Raw genomic sequence first — 23,690 nt, forward strand, 5'->3', positions numbered from 1 at the left:
TGGAGCTGAGAGTCATATTGGAAGCAGGAGAAGGAGAGGGAAACAGGAGTGTGCAACCTCAGAGCTTTTTCTCAGAGTGTCCACACATCTACCCATTTTCTTTCCAACCATCAATACGTATTTGCATCATCAAAATATGATAAAGGGACAACAAGTCATAGTAGTAATTAGTAACATTACCATATCTACACTATGTACGATTAGTTTGCTCAAACACCTTTAGTTCAAGATGAACTGGTACTGTACAGTATTGTTAATGCTGCCAACCTTTAAAAATGACCTCATTCAAGATGTGCTTTATAGGTCTGCAGAGTGTTCATGAATTAAGAGTAAACTGAAATCTGTGTCCTGAAGCGCACAGCATGCTGGAGGTGAAACATGAAGAATACAAATGGTAATAAACACATTTTATGAATCAGCATAGTTGTCACAGAGGGGATCTTGGGTTTCCTGTTTGGTTACGGGCATTTGTTGGGCAGAAATCCATTTAGCATGGTCTGATTGTGTTATCCGAAAGAATGATATGCCCTAACCTCACCATGAAATTATCAACTGAACTTGGCTTGCGTTTATATAATATGATAAATTAGAACAAAAGCCAGTCTTAAATACTGTACTTGCAATGAAATCCGTTTGTTGGAGGGCTGGCTGGGTATTGTGAGGGCTTTTAAAGGGCTGATGATGGCAAGAGGCCAAACACAGCGGCCTTAGGGAAAACAAGGACCCTTTCTCTCTCTTATTTTGGTCCACAGCCAGGCAGCCGGCCCTGATAAAAAAGATGATCTTCCCACCAGTCTTAGAGATATTTCTATGAGCCCTAGCCCAGGGAACACTTAGTTGGAGAACTATGACACTTTGGACAGTCAGTCGGAGGCAAATTGCTTTCAAATATTCTTCACAAAAGAAAGACGTGACAGAATCAGTTGAGCATAATCTGCGTACCTCTGATAAGAGAAGCCATGAGAGCAAATGAAAGAGCTACGTGAATTGGTTTACTAAGAAAAAAGGGAGGGGACCCAGGACGGAGCCTTGAGGGACCCCAGTGACCAATGACAAGGGACAAGGATGTGAGCAGGGAAAGTGCGAAGCATGAGACTCCCAAGTTCTTGGAGAGAATTATTAATCATGCAGCAATCTACATATTTAATGTTCACATCTTAAGGTATACACAATACACAAAAAAGGGAAGTTCCAGCAAAGGCTCAACCAAAACAAGGCGGTGACTTACTAGGGAAACAAATATGTCTTAAAGCTCACAACTGAACTATAGGGCCAATTGGGTAAGGGCAGAATAGACAAAGAGTAGATAATGCCCAATAGTCTGAGTACTGCATCGGGTCGGTTATTGGCCAGGAAATCCGCAAACGTTTTGTAAAGAGTAAAGCCTACAACTATACAAATTCTAAGGAGCGTTCCAAAATGTGTAAAAAAGATAAATGGACTGCACTTTAAGGGCATTTAACTGGTAAGGAAGGTGTAATAGAAGGTGCTTTTGAGATGCATTGTGGGAATTGAAGCACTTGTATATTATGTATTATATATGTATTGAAGGTTTAATGTTATCGGATATGAGTTGCATGCCACCAAGTAATTTTCTTGTCAAATAAACTCTAGTAATTCCAGTGAAAAAACTATTTATACCTTTGTAACATGAGCCAAAACAAAGTTAACACTAACTGTCTTTCTGTCTACACTGTAGTAGCAGGCTGAAGCAAGCAATGGCAATGACACTGTGTGTGTGTGTGTGTGTGTGTGTGTGTGTGTGTGTGTGTGTGTGTGTGTATCCTAACAACACAGTCTGAGTGAAGGCATAATGCAAGTGTGTAATCTATAGGTGAACAAATGGCAGACAGGGTATCCAGGGGTTCAGTCTGTGTCAGAATGCATGGCTGCAGGCTGATGAACAAACTCCATAATGCTTCCCTAATGCTCCTGTCAGATGATTTTCATTATTAGTCTTACTTAAATAGAAGGTGCCTAAGGTCATGCGTATGTACTTTCTCATATATCAGCATATTTAAAACCCTCAGGCCTCAGACAACCAACTTATAATGTAACTGCTCTCTTCTTAAAGTGGCATTTTTGTTTCAACATGTTGATGGCACAATGTATTGGCTATAGAAAAATTACACAATTGCTTTTACAGTACATACTTTGGCTTGCCACTGTGTATGTTGTTCCGGGGAAATGATGTTCTCACAAAGCCTTGAAATACAAATTGTAGCAGTGTCCGCTTTGCATTGTTGCCAACTAATTGCAAGAGGAAAGGGAGCCTGTGCTGTTGGCAGAAGAGCCTTTGAGAACATTTTAAGCAGCATTATAAGGACTTCCAATATAAAACATTTGAGTGAATCTTCTACTTTTTCCCTTGGTGGTCTTAATAAGTCACTAAATGGGTCTGGTATAAGGCTCTGGAAAAAAAGATGAGCGACCCAGTGTTCTTTACCACAGCAGAAAGGGAGAGGAGCGTTGTCTATTGCCACTTTAATGTGTGTTCAATACACTATACTGTCAAACAAATGTTTGGTCTGTGGTTGCTTTGCATGTTTTCATTGTATGGGTTCCTACTTCCAAAAGGCCAAAATATCGCTAAAGAATGCAATCATATTTTATACAATAGCGTGTTTCCAGCTTCGTGTCAATAGTTAATAATAGGGAATGCTCTTCCCTGCGTCAGCATGACAATTACCTCATGCAGAAGTCAAGGTCAATAAATCTTGTACATTTGTCCACACATATGAAATAATTGAAAACAACTGACTGAACTGAAAGAATAAGCCAATGCACTCGAAGTATTAAGCCTGTGCCAATGTATTTTCTTTCCCCCTAATAAGTGTTTCCAACATTAAAGACAGCCACTGGTCTTACTTGCAGGAACTTGATACTCTCTGACAATCACACAGTCACATGGTTATCTTTTATATGTGTCTTAATTACAGCATCTATGCATGCTTATACAGTTAAAAACATCTGCCAGTGCCACTGGGAAAATGTTTGGATACATTTTCTAAACTCTTCTTTTAAACACGTACTTCATGAGGTTATTATTGGTCACCTGAATATGGCTGTATACAGTACAGTCACATCAGTTCATTAGTTCAAAAACATATTCCAAAGGATATTACGGAGCCCCCAAGGGGACATAACGGAAAACATGTTTGAATAACTTTCTGGTGCAATGGAGAAACGATGCTGTGCTGTCCAGAACGTTTATTGTGTTGTCAATGTCCCCTGAGGGGTACGATATATAACAGAACTTGAAGATTGTGACTCAACTTCTTAGTAACTCTTGAGCAATATTTGTGGGAAAACCAAAAAGCATGAGGACAGAAGTTGACAGGGCACACCTGGACTAGATGGATGGTTTGGACAAATGACTGTGTCCTCCAATCAGCACAAGCCTCTTCAGGAGTCTGTCTGCATGTGTAGCTGACAGATCCTCTGTTTAGAGGGCAATACATAGTCTATGGAGGCCTCATATCCTGACACAAGCACTGCAGGCTATCCTGCTATCATCTCTACACACACACAGACACACAGACAATGAACACTTGCTCCTACAAAATGGCTAATCAAATGTCAAGGTCCGTAAATCTAGCCAAGACACAGGTATGCAGACTGGCTGGGTCTTGCAAGCAGCAGTGAGCAATTTGGCCTGTAAAAAAGCATGATGACAGGGGTCTGATGTTTCAGGAATAAAGGACAGGAGTGTGATTTAAGTGTAATAAAAAACTGAACAATATGAGCAGAACTTTTATATATGATTAGTAAAATACTAGATGAACAAAATGTTGCCTGGGAACTTGAAACAAACACAAGGAAACCAGCAACAGGACCCTGCCAAAGTGAAGACAAGAAAAGTGAGTTATGTGTATTATTGCCTCTGATATGATGTAGACAAGGCACAAAGCCAATTTGTTAAATCACTGTGAGCATGCATGTTAATACCTGCATGTGCACATAAATGTATTTTTGCGTGGGTGAGTCAAAATTGTCATGTGCACAGGAGTGAGCGTGTGACTCTGAGTTGTTCGGCGGCATTAACATCGTCATGCTCGGGGATTTGATTCTCAGCAGGACCACCCATGTTAGAAATGCCACTGTTGGTTGGGATCAAGGCGTCACAGGAAATCACCAGAGGTGGTCCCTGAGTATAAGATCATGAAGCATGTTGGAGGGACAAAAGAAACACCATGGCTTTTTTAAACAATAAAACTGCTGTGCAACCTCTAACTAGCTTACGATGCAGGCATCTCATTATTACACTAGGTAGCCGAAGACAGCTGCAAGGCTTTTATACAGAGTTGTATTGTCCTATTGAAGGTTTTTAGAAGAACAAAATAATGAATTGGTGTGTCGTTCTCTCAGTAACTGTGGTCTGATACTGATTACTTCATTGTATTAGATGTATTTAGGCATATATAGAAAGATTTAAGGGTGTGCAGTTTTGTTTGTTTAAATATCATTCAAGGGTTTTTCGATCCTAGACACCCGTTATTAAAGCCCTTATGTGCAAGAACGTTAGTAAAGCTGTCTGTTAAAAAGCTTACATTGTCACTGACTATTAGTCTGTCAGCAATGTTTTTGCATGAATACAAATTGTGTCTATAAGTTAGTAGTTGCACAAATAATTTGCTGCATTTAATTGTTAATTTCTTATAGAGAAATGAAACACACATTTGAATGGCTGTAAATTCTAAAATGCCAGCATAGAAAATGCTTAAATGTAATTAAAATGTAAGATTTAAACTGATACGTTCTCTATAGGAAATTGTTGTGGTTGATTAAAAAACTATAACAGGTGCAATCCTGAACTTTAAACATCAAATTTAAATATTTCACGAGCTGTAAATGCATGTTATTGTGCTAATAAATGTCCATTCTGAAAGAAGAAAACCTTTTTTATGGAAGCATTTCCACATTGTGTTCAATCCCATGGTCTGCAGAACATCACACACCCTACATAAAGTCAGTGTAGCACAAGAGCAAAGGGAACATTTACATTGATAATTGTGTACAGGGTAACACCAGGCAGTACCTTTCCCTCCGGGCGCCTTTGACCTCGCACGTGCAATCCATCTAAATCCAGCAGCAGGCATCCCAGCAGCAAGTACCATCCAGCATGGTGGAGCATGACTGCAGGAGACACTGCTGCTCTGTCTGCACTTCAGCTCTGTTCCCATTGTACCCACAGGCAGAGCTCTGCACAGGAGGCTGGTCCAGCCCACAGCCGACACACCCACACACCTACTGGGTACACACCCTTCCACTAGTATCAACTGTACGTGTTGTCAAGGCAATACATGTGATCTGGGATATACAGTATGTAGGAGCAGGGTTTCCATTATCTGGTAATTACTGCTTTTCATGTGTGGCCTTTAGTCCCGGCCGCTCTCTGCTCTGCTCCATGTGTGAGAGCAGAGTCTAAGCCAGGCACACAAGAACAGCAAAATGAATATAAAGAAAAACACTGATTAGGGTGGCCTAATTACATTACATTTAGTTAACGCTTTTATCCCAAGCGACTTTCAATAAGTGCATTCAACCATGAAGACACAAACTAATCTTTATCTGTGCAGAAATAGTAGGTTCTAACTAAAACAAAAAATATTCAAGGAAAACCAATGTACAAGAATATATAACATTAGATTTAGAATTCAAATTTCAACACTATAAATGAAGGTAGATTCTTCGGTTCAGCTTTGAGCCTCCTGTGCTGTGCAGGACGTCCTGCCTTGTTCCTGTGCTTAAGACGCTCTGTCCCTCTGGCTACAAGGACTTTTATTGCACATTTTTACTTATGTTTATATAAGTATATATTTAATTATTGTAATATGGTGAAAATGTCACAAAATTGATTGTGACTTTGTCGATGCCGAGTGTGAAAAACCGTCTAGACTCTAGAGTCACAGAGACAACTAAGCTCGTGGCTGCAGCCTAAGAGAATCTAAAATGTATAGTGTTCATGATGATGTCATTCTACAATTTCTATCTTCAAGGACAAGTGGACCGGTACCAATTTGTTCCAACAGAAACCCAGTGTAGGAGACAGAAGCCTGGGCAATTATCCCTCAGGGTGGCCTCTGTAAATGCTGAGAAACGTGGAAACTGACGGAGACAACTGTAATGTCCTCAAATCTGGGACAATTTGAAAAGCTTTCAGACGCTATAAGATGCTAACCGCAACATCATGGGTGACTACAAATCTGTTGAAGTGAATTACTGCTCCTTCCAACTGACTGAAGTGGAACGAAGGAAAACAGGGACGGGGATGGTGTGAGCGACTCCACGCTGCTTTCACACATGGATGGATTTGGGTCTGAGGGCGCCTGCACACAACCAAAGAAAATGTCTGGAGGGGAATTAGAAGTGGGGGAAGCCGCAGTGTCCACAGTCAGTGAAATAACCACAGTTGGGAGAACAATTTAAGGGGGAAATATTCACCAAGGATTCTCTGAGGTCGGCTTGATTTACACAACTGGGTCGACACAGAAAGGAGACCTCCTCTGCATGAAAGTGAAGAACAGCAGGGCAGCTCCCTGTCACAGGATGTATGACTTCATGTCTATTAGGAACAAAAGGAGAGGTGGTCTAGCGCAAACAGCAATATGAATAAACGAGAGCAGAGGGAGGTTGATTCGAGGTGAACAGGACCTCTGTGGGCACTTTAAAACTGCAGGGCAGATGTGTGGAGGAAATCAATGATCTCCCTTTAATTTCCCGGCACATCTTTGGTTCCCAGCCACATAATGGCTTCCAGAGATCTTCGCTGTCTGCACTGAAAAACCGTAATAATCGTTGCACTTTGAGAACAGGACCTGTTGTGGGATACTTTGTTCCGTGAGGAGTTGGGAGGAACAGAATCGAGAGTGATTACAAGTTGCTGATGTTGCGCTCTTGTGACAACGCTCCATCATCTAGCATTTAAACGGAGCTGATTTATCTTCACAGCATGGATACCCCCACACTAAATTACAGTTTTGAAAGGAAAATTATTAGTTTGGGCATGCTCTGGCTTCTCACGTTGAGAAAATGGTTCCACGCCTCTTAAGGGCAGAGAGAAAAACACAACAGGGGCAGGACCTCCTTCCTTTCTTCCGTTTCTATCCTTTTCTTTCCAAATCCTCCATCTCCTCTTTCTCTTTCATCCAAAACCCACTAGATTAGAAAACCCCTGGCTTGTCTGTAATTACTTTAATTTAAATTGGAAACAGTTACAACCATTAAAAGTTACTGCTCAATATATGGTAATGTGAATAAATGAAAATCTTGACAGTGTGCCGAAATGTCTTGTTAATTTAAAAACCAAAAGGATGGCATCTGCACTTTCATATTTTTACACAAAGCATGTTTTCGTGTCCATGGGTTTTAATTGAGCAAATAGTTTGCTCCAAGAGATTTGGTTCCCTTCTGCGGCGTCTTTGATGCATCACGCAAGTCTTAGCTTCAGAATCCAACCCATCAGATTGTTTTGGATTCATTTAGAATTATTTCTCTCATCTTTATTCTGTCTATGGAAACGAGAGCTCTGTTTCCCACTGCATCCCTTCTGTTGTTACTTAGACATGTTCTTGGTTTAAGAGCTCAAAGCGTGATCAGAACTAAACGTTTTTTATGGGACCATAAATTTGATTAGATTACCCCTAAAAACAAATCAATGTTGAATATCAGCAGGAGGAGAGCTAGTTAACATTAGCTGTTAGCAGATGGTGGACAGGACATTCCTGCTTGGTTAGATAACAGAGCTAACAGCTAAAGGTGACGGAGGTTCCATTGACAAAAAAGGATATATGGCGAAAGTTCAATTATAGAAGGTAATAGCATCTGTTCAAATGTAATCTTGTAAAATAGTTTAGTTTTTAGCGAGACTTGAAGAACAGTTGTACGAGAGTGCTTGTTAAAATTGATAGGATTTATTGTACTGTTTTTTTAAATTACTTTAACGTAATAAAAAAGACACTCTCTATAACACAAAATAAATTCTAAGAATACTTAGGTTTTAGAGTTAGATTCAGAATCAAAGTCATATATTAGTACGTGTCTGCAAATCCATGGTCAAATTGCTTGCTTGGGATGAAGCCCATTCGGTATAATGGAACAGGCTGAAAATACTGAAAAACTGATCTAAAGACCTTGGTGAACATAACTCTGAAAAGCAAATGTTTCTTATTGACGTATATCACTTTTGCACACACCAGTCCACATGACACTGACAAGACCTGAAGAATGTTGAACCTGGGAGATTCATGCCTGCATTTTTCTAACTCTAAGAGCTATAATTAAGGGAATATTACATTATTTCACAATACCATCAACACTGCTTAAATGATTTACTTTTCCCTGTCTCTGATATGATCATAAAGCATGACACTCACTAATCACAGAGTCCTGCAGACACAGACCTGAGAGAACTGTAACCATCGTGGAGCCAGATCCATTTTGCTACATTTTAAACGCTGGCAGAATATCATACAAAATTGCGAATAAAAACTGATGTGGTTTACTTATCTACTACTGGGCCTTACTGGAGATACTTGGCTCGCCACAGCAGATATTTAAAGACATCTCTGTCAGCACATTTAGCTGCTTCCATGTCTTTGTTGCTATGAAACCTTACAGCGAGTAAAATGCATAAAAGAACAAGAGCACAACTATGGGAACCATATTGAGATCTATAAAGGAATGTGACGTTTGCTGGCATGAGAACATGTTGTTTTTGGCTAACGATGTGTATTTAACTATAGGAATTTAACATAAAGAATGATTGATTCTAGCTTTGACAGTTTAGAAATGAGCTTTACGTCCACACACCAGTGCCCAATTTTCACTGAGTCGGCTCCCCTGACAAGCAGATGATACAAAATCAAGAACTTGATGACATCAATAGTCTTGTAGGAGCAGCTCATATCCGCATAACCTTTTGGATAAGAGGTGAACACAGGCTAACCTGTCAGTCTGACTTTTCTTTACAGCTGGATGACCCGATCCTGACCTTTACTTTGGAGTCTGGACAAGTAGGAAGTGTGGCAAGAAAGGGAGGAAAATAAGTAGGGGGTGTCAGAGGAGAGATATATTTACTCCTCTAGCAAACATAGTAAAAAAGACTAGAAAGCCATAGTAACAAACCAATAAACACATTTGCACATCTCTGCTGAAATATACGCCTGTTTGATCCAGCCTCATTGCTCTCAGTGTTTTCATTAGTAGCGGTTTTCAGCAGGAAGAAAGGTCAGATAGACCCAGTACACACCACATGGCCAGCAGCAGAGGAAGCTTAAGACAGTTGGTAGGCATGTTAACCACCAAAGGCTTTATTTCACTTTTTCCACAACTGTCCTCAACACCTGTAAACGGGCTTTGATGTGTCAAATCTGTGGAATTCTCCTTCAATGGTGCTTCACATTTTTTAAATCTTAAGCCTTAGTATAACTCTAGGTCAAACACTTCTTCCTTCTGGGAATTTACAAGACAAACCATAAAGACACATTCAAATAAAAAACATGCTTAACGCTTCTCGTATGAATATTTTTTTCATAAACAATGCTTCAGATAATTATGTGTGAAAGCGTGTTGTGAGGAAAGAGTTGTCACCACCGGATGTTGCAGTTCCCCTCAACATCACAGAGTGCTTTAGCATCCTTCAGGTTAGTGTTTTGGTTTCCGCTCCGCAACTTTATTGTTCTGATTCACTCCCTCTGATCTCAACAGTGTAGTTTCCCAGCAGCAGCGAGCAGCTGTTTTTAACACACACCCTGACAATAACTCTTCTGTCAATATTGTGGAGCATTTGCCACTTAAAAAGCCAGACAATTTGAAACCATTGGCCCAAAATAGATATAGAGTATTGGACCTACAATTCCCATGTGGGCAGAAGCATGACTCATTGAAGCTGAAGTTGCATTGTGTTTGCTCCTGGCGTAAATAAACCAACGAGTATTGCAGGCTTAAGGTGAACATGAAAAAAGGTTAAACAATGCTTAACCTGAAGAAACAATTAAGCTTTGCTCGAACATGAACATTCCACCAAGGGTAAAGTCAATAAGAAAACAAGTCTTTCCAGACTCATCATGGAATATGGGCCCTGGCTGGTGGGATGATTGAATTATGGAGGTGTGTCAAAGATGATGGATGATTATTTTCCATTTCTTTGTTTCTGCCTCAGATTACCAGAAAAAAGCCATTGTTTGATGAGCTTTATGAAAGAGGCGTCAGAGAGGTTTGTGATAACACAGAGAAAAAGAGGGAATATTATGACCACAAGCGTGTGAGGCAGCCTCTCTCTCTCACTGACAGATGCAGCTTTAGGGATCAAGTGTAATCGGTGTTATTACTATTTATAAAACTAAAAGCCCTCAGGCAAACCTGATTCACTCCTGTGGTGAAAAAAACAATAAAAAAAGCTCTGTCATGCTCTATTCCTCCCTCTTTATCCGACACATGCATACATGCGAGAAAATCCACATTTTTGACTTTATCCTAGGATCAAGTGCAAAAACATGCTGACAATATAATTATATATATATATATCAGGGTTCATACACTTTTTCACCAATGATTTTCAATGACTTTTCCATGACCTTTACCTACTTTTCCATGACCAAAGAAATTACTCTCTCAGCGGTACCACTGAAAATGGTTTATTTTAACATGGAACAGGAAAATAAGGTCTGGATATGAAACATGTTGTGCCTATCTACAGTAAAACAAATCAAATAGACTTACTAGCTTCTACACGATAAAGCAACTAAAATCTCTCACCAGCAAAATACCTCGACAGTTAAATGCCATTTTACGTTTCATTACTATACGATACAGTATTTATTATCATTATTGTATTACTATTTTGGCAATTAGATAAAATATAAATTATATTTGATGCAACTTTAGTTACATTTCCATGACTTTTCCAAAACTTTGGGAGAAATATTGTTTTCCATAACTTTTCCAGGGCCTGGAATTAGCATTTTGAATTTCCATGACTTTTCCAGGTTTTTAATGACCGTAAGAACCCTGATATATGAATCTATACATTACATGTGTTGCTTGACTGGATGTCTTCAGTTATTCTATTTACAATGATTTAGATCAAAGGAAAGCAGCTTATTTTCACATTAAGGAAGCTGGACACATCAAATGTTTGGCTAATTTCAAAAGATGCACTGGAATTGACCAAAAAAGTAATTTTGATTATTTGAACCAGTTACCATCTGATTGAAAGACCAGTGCACTTCCACAGAGCCTCGGTCGCACCTAGTAGTTCTGATTATTACAGGAAACGTTGAGTATGAGGGTTCAAAGCCATGAACATACGCTGTAGTTCATAACTCTGGCTTTAGAGTTACATGTTTAGCTACGGTCCCTGACCTCCAGGTGTGTTTAACATCTTAATGCACTTTGGAGGAGCTATACATTAACTTGGCGAGTGCCATGTCTCTAAAGAGAGCACCTGTCAAGGGAGCCAGTGGCACCAGACGGGACATGCATCAAAGTCAGGAAACCCCAACAACATAGCCTCGCAGTCAGAAATGTTACGCTTCGCAGACGACAGCAGCAGACCTTAGCGAAATGGAAATAGATCTTGGTAATGTACAAGCCTTGTTTTATTTCTTTTTCTTTCAAATGGGCAGATTCTGAGGAGAGCCAGAGACAGGGCGGCTGCACCTCCACAGGTCTGGTCTGTGTGGACCTAATGAGAAACAGGCTGCAGGGAAACAAGGGCTGTGTCCAAAACCACTCCCTTATTCTCCATTTCCTACATGATACACGGCAATGAACACTTTTTCCTATCCTTTGACACATTTATTTTTTTACTAATGATTTAGTCATTAAGTACATCTAAAAATTCCTTGTTTTGTTTGACTACAAGTCCAAACCCCAAAAAAGATATTTAATTTAATATAATATAAACATGGCAGCAAACATTCACAATTGGAACTGGAAACAGTAAATGTTGTATTGGTGGTGCTTAAAGGAATAGCTAGACATTTTGGGACAAATGTTTACAAAAGGAACTTCGGTGCTTGTGGTTGATGAAAACGTACAACCCTAACCCTAATTAGCAATGGCAACATGCCATCATGGGATGGACTACAAGCCTCTAAGGCTGAACATTTAGCTAGCTAAAAAGTGGGTAACAAAATGCAGGAAATGGAAAGGCAAATGGTAAAAGAAAAGCTAAGGCTGTTGGAATTAGGGGAATACCAACATTTTTCTCAGACTGAGATTCGTCTAAAAAATTAAAAAAATCTTAGCGACTTTACTTGCAATATATGAACTTTCTATTCACATATAAATGTTCTTTCATGGCCTCCACCGTTTCTTAAAACATCAGTAAAAATGTCAAGGTTTTCAGAAAAATTCAACTTCCACCACTCTTCTCTTATTGTCAAAACGGTCCAAATGAACCCACTTAAAGGCAGCAATCGCTTCATACATAAAGATTGATTCAACTACTGTACTATGTCTGTACAGTAAATATGTCACTGGATCCACCAACTAGTTAGCTTAGCATAAGGTCAGGTATCAACAAGGCAGGGGGAAATGGCTTGTTGAACACACAGAGACACATAGACAGTGGCATGGACTGAACAAACACAGCCAGAGGAGACAGATACAGACACAATAAAACACAGAAAAATAAAAACAGATGAATAGAGAACTCATAATGAGAAAGGGATGCAGCTGAATAAGATGTCACTATTAAGATGGATCTGGTGCAGCTTGTTCCAGCAAACATCCTCCACAACTTAAAACAGCAGGAGAGGGCTTTGTGGTCTTCATCATCAGTAAGGCATCCCAATGCCATCCTGATGGAGGAACTGTGAGCCTGCTGCAGCTGGCACGGCATGGTATTCTGTTCTGCCAGGACACTACTGTAACCATGAAGAGAACCAGATCCTCGCTCATTATTTCAGGAGTTTTGAAGATGGAAATTAAAACCTGATTTGCTTTTTCTTTGTTTCCAAGTGCAGAGTTGATGCCTTTGTTTCCATTTCAAACTTGTGTAGATTATAGAAACCAGGTTTATTCTGTACGTGCCAGTGTAAACAACCGTATGTATTTCTGGTAAGGGTGGGCGACCTTAATTTAATATAACAGTATTTTGTTTATTGCAGTGATTGTAATAAATCACATCATTCCAAAATGAAAAGGGTCAGGGTTAAAAAGAAAAGGATAAACGAACAAGATGAAACATGGTAAGCAGTGAATGCCATTCAAACACAACGTTATAGAAAACACCTGTGACGGTGACGCTTGCAGTTCTTGCCAAAAATAGACAGAGTGAAGTATCTGTTGAGGACTGGCAGTGCTGTCTGTGCCAACACCAACACCTCACACAGGCAACTAGTTGCATGTCACACACAGGCAAAGGAAGGCAGCTAGAATCAGTCAGGGGGACCAGTTTCAGCCGGTCTAATTCACTTTAGTGTCTGGCCCACATTACATGGACTTTTTAGTTGCACCCATTCTTGCAACACCACGTCACTGCTCAGAACGCACTGTTGCACCAAATATGCAGACCAATGGAAGTTCAAGTGTCCGTTTAATGGGATCTTTGAACACTTAGATCACCCCCCCCCCCCCCCCCCCCCATTGTGTTTCCTGTGGACATCCTGCTGTCAGTCCACATGGAGGTTGCTGCTGCCTTCATTGCTGTCGCTGATTAGGTTCAGGAGAGTGGAGCAAAATAAAAGGACTGCAAATAATATTTCCTTACGGTCAATATTCACTAGACGTGATAAGGTGCAATGCTGATTTCTTCTATGGTGAGTCTCAGTTAATTCATTCTAACTTAGCTCTCAACAACAGCTGGATCAAGCAAATATTATGCTTTAAGGATCACTAACATTATTTTTGGATTATCAAAACGTTGATTGTTGCCAATTATTCAGTGACACCAGACTTAGAACATTTCTTCCCTGTATTTCTCCCACATACTCCCATTAGAAAATAAAGAAAAAACGAACAAACTACAGACAATAATGATTAGCACAACGAACAGCAGGTATTCGTGTAGATAATTACAATCAGAAAAACTCTGGATCTGGTTATGGAACATTGAGAGAGGAAACAAGGAGGAAACACAGATGACCTGTTGGTCATACCCAATGATTTACTGAACGAAAACATCCAATTACACAGTGGTAAAGATAAAATGCATTATTTGCTTTTAGTTGTTTTATTATTTTCTACCGATGGTTTTAATAGTCAAAACCACAAAACCAACACATTCCCTTTATTGCTTCTTTTTTTTAAAACCATGAGGAATATGCCCTTGATACAACACAGCAGACTTTTAGCCTGATGAACCCTTTTTGCAGGCCACAACAAAGAACCGTCAAAAGACAGACTGATGGACTAGAGGACAGACAGTTCCGGACACTGTCCAAGTTGACCATTCATCCCGAACCATGAGGTGGGACGGGTGGTTGGTGCCCCTGACAGAGGGTCTCTGCACCGCAGCGGTAATGAATGACAGACACTGGACTGGTGGTTTTTACAAAGACTGATGAGAAAAGAAAAATGAAGCCAGTGAAACCAGACCTGTGGCTGGTATGTACGACTGTATCTGCCCGCCTGGACACAGCTGGATCGAATCACCATGACGACTGGTCAGCTGCCCACACTCGCTGATTCAAACCCTGGGATGCAGCTGTGAAACCAGGCGACTGCGTGTTTTCTTTTGTCTTTTTAACACCTTATGAAAAGAGGATTAAAGAGCACTGCAGGCACCAAAAACATCCTACTTACAGTTCCAAAGCGCAAAAAAGCCTCATCCTCAGGATCCCCCAGCAAGTTCTCCAGGTCGTTTGAGGACAGCAGTATATTCTGTGTGCAAACAGGGGGACAAAACCACAAACAAAGACAGTTCAGAGCATCATCAGCAGAACATTCAGAGTCGTTTAATTTACCAGACTGGATCAAAACCCCAGGAGTGAATGCAAAAAACAGGTTGTTGTGTCAAAGAATTTACTGCAGGAGTCTGGATGTCTAGGCTTCAAAAAGACATCTGGCTTCACCTTAAACACCTTGGTGACATGTTGGAGCCACGCTGTTTACATAAATCAAAGGAGCAATGCTATGAGTTAATGACATGAATTTTCCTAATCTCTGTTTTTGTTCTTTTCCATTCATCTCTCCTCACCTCCAGGCGGTTGGTGCGTGGGGATCGAGGAGGCTTGCGGGAGGTCTCCCCACAGCGGGGTGGGTGGTGGCTGCAGTGTCGCTGGGCGGCGTCAGGGTCGCCCATCAGGAAGGTCAGCTGTCGGAGATGACCCTGCAGAGGCAGAAACAATAAATGCAAGGTTAGTGCAGAAAAGACTCTCACTACCTTTATGCAGAAAATTAATTATCTTACATGTTTCTTGATGCAGGGTTACGTTTTGGACATTACAGGGAAAACCTGTGAGATTTGAGTCAGAGAAAAGGTATGTGCACACCCTGAACATTTGGGTCCATAACAGGTAACAAAAGACTAGTTAACATATTCATTGGTTTGTCAAATGACAGCACTGACATAGTAGGCATAGTTTTGGGGATCTATTCATCTAAATAACAAAGATAAGAGACGAAAAATAAAAGAGAACAATAAGAAAATTGTGTATATACATTTAACATTAACACAGGGCATATTATATACATACATACAAACGGACTACATTTGACTTTGCAGTGAAGGTATTCCAAGCTTTGTTCTCTATCTCTATCTGGCTTTGCACGCCCAACATTCTTCCATTTTGTTTAAGGTACATTGAACAACCTCCAAATGGGTTCTTAGTAGAAGATTTATGAACACCATCCCTCTGGTTTCAATTTACATCTGTGCTAGTTTTCATGCTCATCTAAGATTGAATATCTCTGGGTTTTGGACTGCTGGTCGGACTACACAAGCAATTTGAAGGTTTCACCTCAGGCTTTTGGAACTTGAGATGGATACTTTCCACTTTAGACAATTTACAGTCCAAACCATTACATTCCCTAATTCATTGCATTTTCAGACCTAAACACATTGAATCAGAATCATACGTTAGAGACAAAGCTATCAGCTAAATCTGTATCTTACAGCCAAACTATTCATGCAGTACATATTCTGTGTGTTTATTGTATAACTTTTCATCTATATGCACAGAATCTAAGGACAAGCCTAGACAAAGAGACGTAAGGGGGTTACAGAGGGTCATGTGTTTTTCTGCAGTTCCCATGGTTCCTTTACTAGTCAGTCTGACATCAGGCCAAACATGACAAACAAAGCATGGGCAGACATTTAAAAACCTCTATCCTCAGGCTGTGTGTATAAGAATGTGACGGTGAATGAGAGAACATCTGTCTCTGTGTGTGTGTGTGTGTGTGTGTGTGTGTGTGTGTGTGTGTGTGTGTGTGTGTGTGTGTGTGTGTGTGTGTGTGTGTGTGTGTGGAGTTTCAATTTCTTTGTGTAACCACTCTTGGATTTGGAGTCAATTTGATTTGTAATATCAAATTCAAATGTATTTATTTTTTCCTGGTACAGATAGTTGATGCATATCAAACAGGTAGTATGCGTAAACAAGACCAATTAGGAAAAATGAAAGCCATTTTAAATGAAATCCAGAGACAAGTGGAAGAAGACATTCAGTACATAGTAAAAAAGAACTTACCCTGCAGACATCTGCCAGAAATACCCTAAAAATAAAGTGCTCAAACAACAAAAATGTATCCATATGTAAACATGTCATGTATACTAAATGTTGTGGTGATTGAGTTATATTTGAGTCGTCTAAAGGCGAAACACAGATGCCAAAAAACATACAACATGTATTTAACTATGGCAATCATTTTCATATTCTTCTTTGGGTCTGAAAATGCTTCCCAGTCTTGCTGCAGTATAATGGATGACAGTAAGAGTTATAGATAAAAGCAGAGTAGAGTAATGTATGGTGTAGCGTTGCCAAACACGAAAGATTGTCCAGAGACAAGACTGTCACCACCTCCGAGTGTGGAAGCGCTCCGTCCTTGGAGCTTAGTAAAAAAAAGCTGTCGCCAGGGGAAACGAGGCAATGGATAACCCATTTTATCTGGTGCTAAGAACAAATCCAGATGTCACCTCTAAAACGCTTCGCCTCCCCCCCCATTGTGTTACAGTCACACTGCTTGTTCCAACTGGGAAATCACGTCCACTACACAAAACCAAGTGCATTATGGGCCTTCAGAAAATAGCTTTTCATGCAATTGTTTCAGTTTTTGCATTTTATATAAAAGGATCTGGCGCTGGCAGGGCAACGATAAGAGTCTCCTTCCAGCTAATCATCAGAAAAAAAATGACATGCGAACATGCCAACATATCAGCACAGACTAGAAACATGAAACAGGCTAGCGTTGCCCCTTGGCTTGTATCCATGTATTTGGGCTACTACATTTGTTTGACATTGTTTTTGCACAATCAACACCAACCGGAGGATGCTTGATCATACACTTTGTATGCATGAGCTTGGCGCTGTTCAGTCAGACAGCCGTAGAGCAAAGAGGCATTTTGAAAGAACTAAGACCTGTTGTGGTGTTTTTTCTGACAGATTACTGAACACAAATCAGGCACGCTTTTAGAGTCTACTAACAGACTTTCATACCAAACAGAAATAATTGAAACACAATAGGTGTCCGGGCTGAACTAATGCATGCATAAAACCGAGATACACATGTTTCAAGAGTGTCAGCAAAAAATACTCAGTTTGGATTGTTTTCCCATCGCTCAAAGACATCCAGGTTTGTTTAACAATAAAGGTAAGTAAAGGGAAATGTCTTCATGTCGAGTGCATTACAGGGAAGGGGTTGAACTTGGTCGGGAAATTCATCCTCTGTCAGTGTTTCCTCAATCATTTCATGTACCACTGGTGCTTGGCATGTAATTGAGGTTGTGGTTAGAGCAGGTTGCATGGATTCCTATGCATACTAAAAAACAAACACATGGTTTCTAAGCAGGATGTGCTACACGTCTTTGTGTCTGTGATGGAAAGTGAATAGGGTCAGGCCTGGAATACCTACGTCTGACTTAACTCAAATGAACTGGACTTACTATACACATGTGGTTTATTATTTGGCAACAGTTGTTTAAGATATCATCTTACTATTGCACAAACATGTGTTCATATAATGTGTGTTATCACACACACATGCATTATTGAACAACATTCCAAAGTTCTAAAGTAAGGGATTATAAAACCTGACGAAGGCTTTTCAAAAACTCTATTGTCAGGTCAGCCGAGGGTCTGTCATGAGGTCACAAGAATAAAACGTGTTTAGTGAAAGCAGCATCTTTTACATGAGGACCAACAGAATAGATTAAAGTTTGTATGACGTAGGGCTGGGTGCTTTTCTGTGTCTTAACGTTGCTTTACACTGGGAAAATGTTGGGAAAATACTGAATGTACTCTTCTAATATCCAAGAAGCACATGATAACAAAGACCCTACGTAGCTGTGTACATAACAGGATGTTTGATTACCTAGAAGAGCGTCAGGACACACTGTTTTAGGCATATGATTGCTATGTGACAAGGATTAACATGATGATTCAGCCCCTAGGGAGATAGACATATTACTGTCATGTTTATTGCTTACGCAGGTCTTAGCTAATCTAAACTAAACATTGAATACTGCTTTGAACCCGTATTCTCCATCTTGTGACTGTGAAACTCCCTGTCTTGTACATCAGCATGTCAAGGACACTATTCAGGGATCTATTTGTCCCATGCAGCTTTGTGTGTGATGACTACTTCCATTCTTGCAAGGATAATAAATGCATGTATCCTGATATTGAAGACCAAGCCGGTGACGAGTGGTATTTTTCCTAACAGAAAATAATACAAATAAATTAAAAGTTGCTTGACATATTGATAAAGCTACATAAACGCCACTTACTTCAAATGGAGTCTCGAAGGCCTCGATGATGCCTCCGATCATGAGCAGCCCCTCAGTGCTGATCCCCATGCTGCGGTACACCCAGTCCACGCTCTCCAGCAGAGAGCAGTCCACGTACAGCGCCAGCCGCTTGGCAGACACACTGAGCGCCACATGGTGCCACTTTCCATCAGACAGGCCGCTGACTGGGAATCTAACAGAAAGAGATATGGGTCATTATGTACTGACATGTCTATCATACTTTTTATTCTTAGGAAATGTTTTGCACTTTTTTCTGGAGCCACAAAAGGCTTTACACAACCTGTGTTTCAGTTACAGTAGCACTCCCAACAGACTTTTGACTGATGAAGAACGTCATGGAGTTTCCCTTAAATATACAAAATATTAATCACTGGACCTTAAATGTCAAAACAGACCCACTTATTAAATTAGTCACTAGTCCGGTGTGCAAACTTAAATGTGTTAAAAAGGTATCCTACATCAGAAACCTATGAAAACTGAAATGTTAAGTCAAGCGTGAAAGCAATTTGTTTAATAAGTATACTGCACTGGTTTGGTTTTGTGACCCGCTAAATGTCAAACCGGTTTGAACATTTTTACACCGGCCAAACTCAACCGACCACTCTCCTCAAAACGTCAAGATGGGCTCTAGACCCAACTGGACATTGTAGGTGGCAGCCACCAACAGACATGCTGCCTAAAAATTGCAGAAGGGAAGGTTAAAAAAATACATTAACCATGTGCCAACAGTACAAGATAAGTATAGTATCTATGTGTCTATCTTTTGGCTCAGTTCTGTCCGCTGTCTTGCAGTGATTAATTGCTTCAAACTCTCTGTGTCCCGAAAACAAGAAACCTGCCAAGAGACACCCAATAAATCATATCACCAAAGAGACAGCCAAACACAAAACACAGACAAGCAAATGCACACATGCTGCAAACAAGGCCACTTCCACAGAATTTCCGCTAATGTACAGACACATTTGTTTACACTTCAGCCAAGAAGCAGGAAGAGGAATGAGTTGTCCTCAATTACCTGAGTTTGATGTTGTAATCACATCTGACATCTGGATTTTTTGGATTATGGTTAATTCATTAGAAGTTCAAAGAATGTACTGTTCCTGTTTGTGTTACTGGAAGAGTTTGAGCAATGTTAGCCTATCATGAATAAAACATTTATAAAGCAGTCGATAAATCTGTAACAACATTTGAGCTTGATTTTAATTCGTTTTTGGAAAGGAAAAAAGAAAGAGAAATAGGGATGAGTGGCCTTACTCGTAATGACGCTGTTGTGTTCCTATGAAGATGATGGCGTAGGCGCTGATCCGCAGCTGCAGCATCACTCGGCTGTCGGGGCTGAGCATGGTGAAGACGCTGCGTTCGTCTGCCTGACGACTCCGCAGCTGCACCAGCAAACTGAACTCTTCTGCAAATCTAACACAGACAAAGACACGCACCATTCAGCCATATACAGTACTGTATTTTCAGGACACTAGGAAGGTACTACTTTTTAAATGACTGGTGACCAAAGCAAAGCAACAGTTTTTTCCTTTCCATGCAGTAGTAAGTAGAGATGCTTTATGTGATTCTGTTGCTGCTAAAATGTCTGTATACGTGTCATACAAAGTGGCACAGACAGTTACGTCACAGCCACAAAAACAACATGCATGTTGTGCTAACGGTGGAAGCTGCGGCTCACAGTACAGCCACACACATCATGTGCAGAGTTTTAGGCATGAGAATAAGACAAAGCATGCAAATTGTAACACCGACAAGTATACAACAAGCAGTGGATTTAAAACCTTAAAAACAAGGTTTTTACAGCTAAAAGGGACTGTAACTTATTTCCTTTTCGGAGAAAGTGTAAACATTTCAATAGTAATTTTTTGCGGGGCAGAAAATGGCATTTGCTGCATCTCTAGTAAGTAGGAAGCTATACAAGAAGAGTGTATGTATGAGGATAATGTAGTTGAAACCATACCCATCAATGAGGAGGTCTTGAAGAGGGACAGACAAGGTGGAGTACTGTCCCACCTGTAGGACTGGACACCTGCTGTCATCTACAGTCATTGAGGTGTTACTGCTGTTCAACACCTGAGGAGAAAGCTCCTGCAGAATGCTCACCTCATCTGGAGTGAGAGAGGAGGAAACACATGGTAAGCTTAAGAAGCTGTGTCACATTCAAACACACTCACAGATCATTTTGTGCGACAATAGTAGATGCGTTTGCATGAACCCTGTCCCTATTCTACTACAGTGTGTTAATGAACTTGTACTACAAAATGTCTTTTTACAAGTGTGATTTATGTTTATAATATTGCAAAATGGGTGTAAAATGAACAAGACAATGTAGAGAAACAGCAAAGAGATTTAGAGGAATTTCCATTACAGAGGACAGGGATTAAAGACACAGAACATCATCTTTCATCTATTAAATGAATAACAGCCTCAACTGAGTCATAATCAAGGGTTACTGTAACGTTATTTATTACCCTGCCCTAGGATAGGCGCTAACAAAGAGAAATCTCTAGGCAACCGCATGGAAAGTTATATTAATGTTCTGCAGTAGCGTGCTTCCAGCAAGGTGGCTGCAGTTAAAGGAACAACCTTCTTGTTTCAACAAGACAATGCGTCTGTACACAAAGCCAACTTTATAACAAAAAACAGACTACTTGCCTCAACAATACTATTCAACATTTGTTTTTATTTTCCATTTTCCCTGTACCGAAATCACCTCTACAATCCACACGCTTACGGCCATTCTGTGTTTCAAGGTTAGAGAACCCAGAGGGCGGCCATCTGCAGAAACCACACCGAATTGTTCTTCTGCCGGCACTTAGGAAAACCTCTAACACGCTGTGAACAGACCACCGATGGCATTCCTGAAAAGCGGAAAACCACTTACGGGGCCATTGCCTTTAAAAGCTGCAGAGGGCTGCTACAAATTCCATCCTATTTAAAGACTTTTTTTCCTTTCCCTTTGGTGCAGCACAGTGCCAAACAATGTTTTAGGGCTCACCCACTGGCTTTCTTTCAAGTCATTAGAAGCAGGAGCCTTTTTATTTTAACACCATGCCAACAGGTAGAGTGCCACTCGTCAAGTCCTGTCCACAGGTGGGGTTTTCTTTGATTAACTCTGCACTTTAACAACTCCTCCAGAGGAATATGAATGCAGCTTTTTGATCATATATAGAGAAGTGAGTCACCATTCAAACACTGACATGTTGTATACTGATCACACTTTATCCTGGGAACTCACATCATTGCCAACTTAAATGGCAATGTCATTATGTTAGAGGCCATGTTGAGACTAATTAGGCTAACAGAGAAGGTGCTTTTTACTACCACACAAGAGAGAAAATCCATTTGACTAAAGGCTGGTCATGTAAGAGTGATCTACATGAGCAGCAGGGTGCCTACAGATTATAATAGCAGCACTTTAGGATGGATCCCTGGGTTTGTAACCACCATGAACATGTCTCAGGCTGCTTGAGGTCTTTTTCTAAAGGTTGTATAAGATTTATAGGGTAGCTCACGTAAGATTAAACCCTACTTCTCTCATGCACTTTCACAAATGAATCCATGTCTGTCAGACCCATTTGTTCTTTACACTCATCCTGACAGCAATGCCAGACGAATCACTGGACTACAAAGAGCGGTCACACTCTGCTGCCCCGAGGAATGGCAGCGAGCGAACGTATCTGGTGTCACACAAAAGAAATTCCAACATACCAGCCTTACAGGAATCCTCAGAGATATATGGACGAGGGCCACTTAGACAGAAGACATTATTTGAATAATGGTTCTCTTTGCCCTTTTAACCTTTAGTTAACAGCCGTGAAGAATGTGAAATCAATGAGGCTGCTAATCGGGTAAACAAGATGTCCGTTTTTTAAGTTAAAAAACATTCATTAGTCTCAAGCCACAAGCAACGCAGATAATGAACTGAACATCTGCTTACTTGGATATTTGATAGTGAGGACTACAGTAAGTATGCTAACCAAACATGCAAATGCTTGTGTTTAAGGAGCACCGCACCATGAAGATTATTTCATTATTTAAAAAGGGTCTACTTAGCCTGTGAACACATCATAAGGGCAATTTTCATTTGAGGATTGAGGCAGTCTTGAGGCTTATATGGTGAGTCTTGAGGCATGCTTAACAAAAAAAGCCTCAGTAACTTAAAAAATATGTCTCTTCTGAGTCCCCCAATGTTATAAAAGTTCAACTTTCAATCTGAACTGGGAATGCAATACAATACATGATTACTAAAAGATGGTTGACCTTACATTTGTCATAACACCAAATGATTCAAACCTGTAATTATTAATGATTGCTTAATTTTTTTATAAATGTGAAAAATACATATTAATGAGTAAGTTAGAGCTTACTCATACAAACACACGATAAAAGTTACTTCAGTGGATAATTAGTTGTTTGCTGACTGATATAGCTTTGAGAAATCACTATTGCTCTCATTATCAAAGTGAGATCATTCATTCGGGCAATTAATGTTGGTTTTCCATTAAAGGATCAAACGTTTCATGAAAGAAACAGCTTGTTTAAAACGAAAGCAGACGCGTCATGTCTGCGCTCTTCTCTGAAACAGACGGCAGACTTAGAAGAAATGGCAGGACTCTGAGGAAGACTGGATGCAGTTCAAATGATGTTGGCATGACGGTAGCTTTGATTAGTATCATTACTTAGCTGATGGCCAAACAGCTGGTGTATGACGGGCTGATGGTGATGCATGAATGACTCAGCTGAATACATCAGGGGAAGTAACTTCACAAATCTGCCA

General features: G+C 40.2%; 1 protein-coding gene across 1 annotated transcript in view; it reads right to left on the minus strand.

The window, feature by feature from the left end:
• si:ch211-196i2.1 (collagen alpha-1(I) chain) overlaps positions 1 to 23,690 on the minus strand; it is an 88,071-nt gene that overhangs the window by 43,021 nt on the left and 21,360 nt on the right. The window contains exons 2-6 of the mRNA XM_034125656.1: positions 20,871 to 21,018; positions 20,165 to 20,323; positions 18,890 to 19,082; positions 15,146 to 15,277; positions 14,752 to 14,829 (exon numbers count right to left, since the gene is read on the minus strand). Coding sequence (XP_033981547.1) covers positions 14,752 to 14,829; positions 15,146 to 15,277; positions 18,890 to 19,082; positions 20,165 to 20,323; positions 20,871 to 21,018 — 710 coding nt within the window. The remainder of the gene's footprint in view (positions 1 to 14,751; positions 14,830 to 15,145; positions 15,278 to 18,889; positions 19,083 to 20,164; positions 20,324 to 20,870; positions 21,019 to 23,690) is intronic.

Source organism: Trematomus bernacchii, unplaced genomic scaffold (assembly GCF_902827165.1).
Source record: "Trematomus bernacchii unplaced genomic scaffold, fTreBer1.1, whole genome shotgun sequence".
Taxonomy (NCBI): Eukaryota; Metazoa; Chordata; class Actinopteri; order Perciformes; family Nototheniidae; genus Trematomus; species Trematomus bernacchii.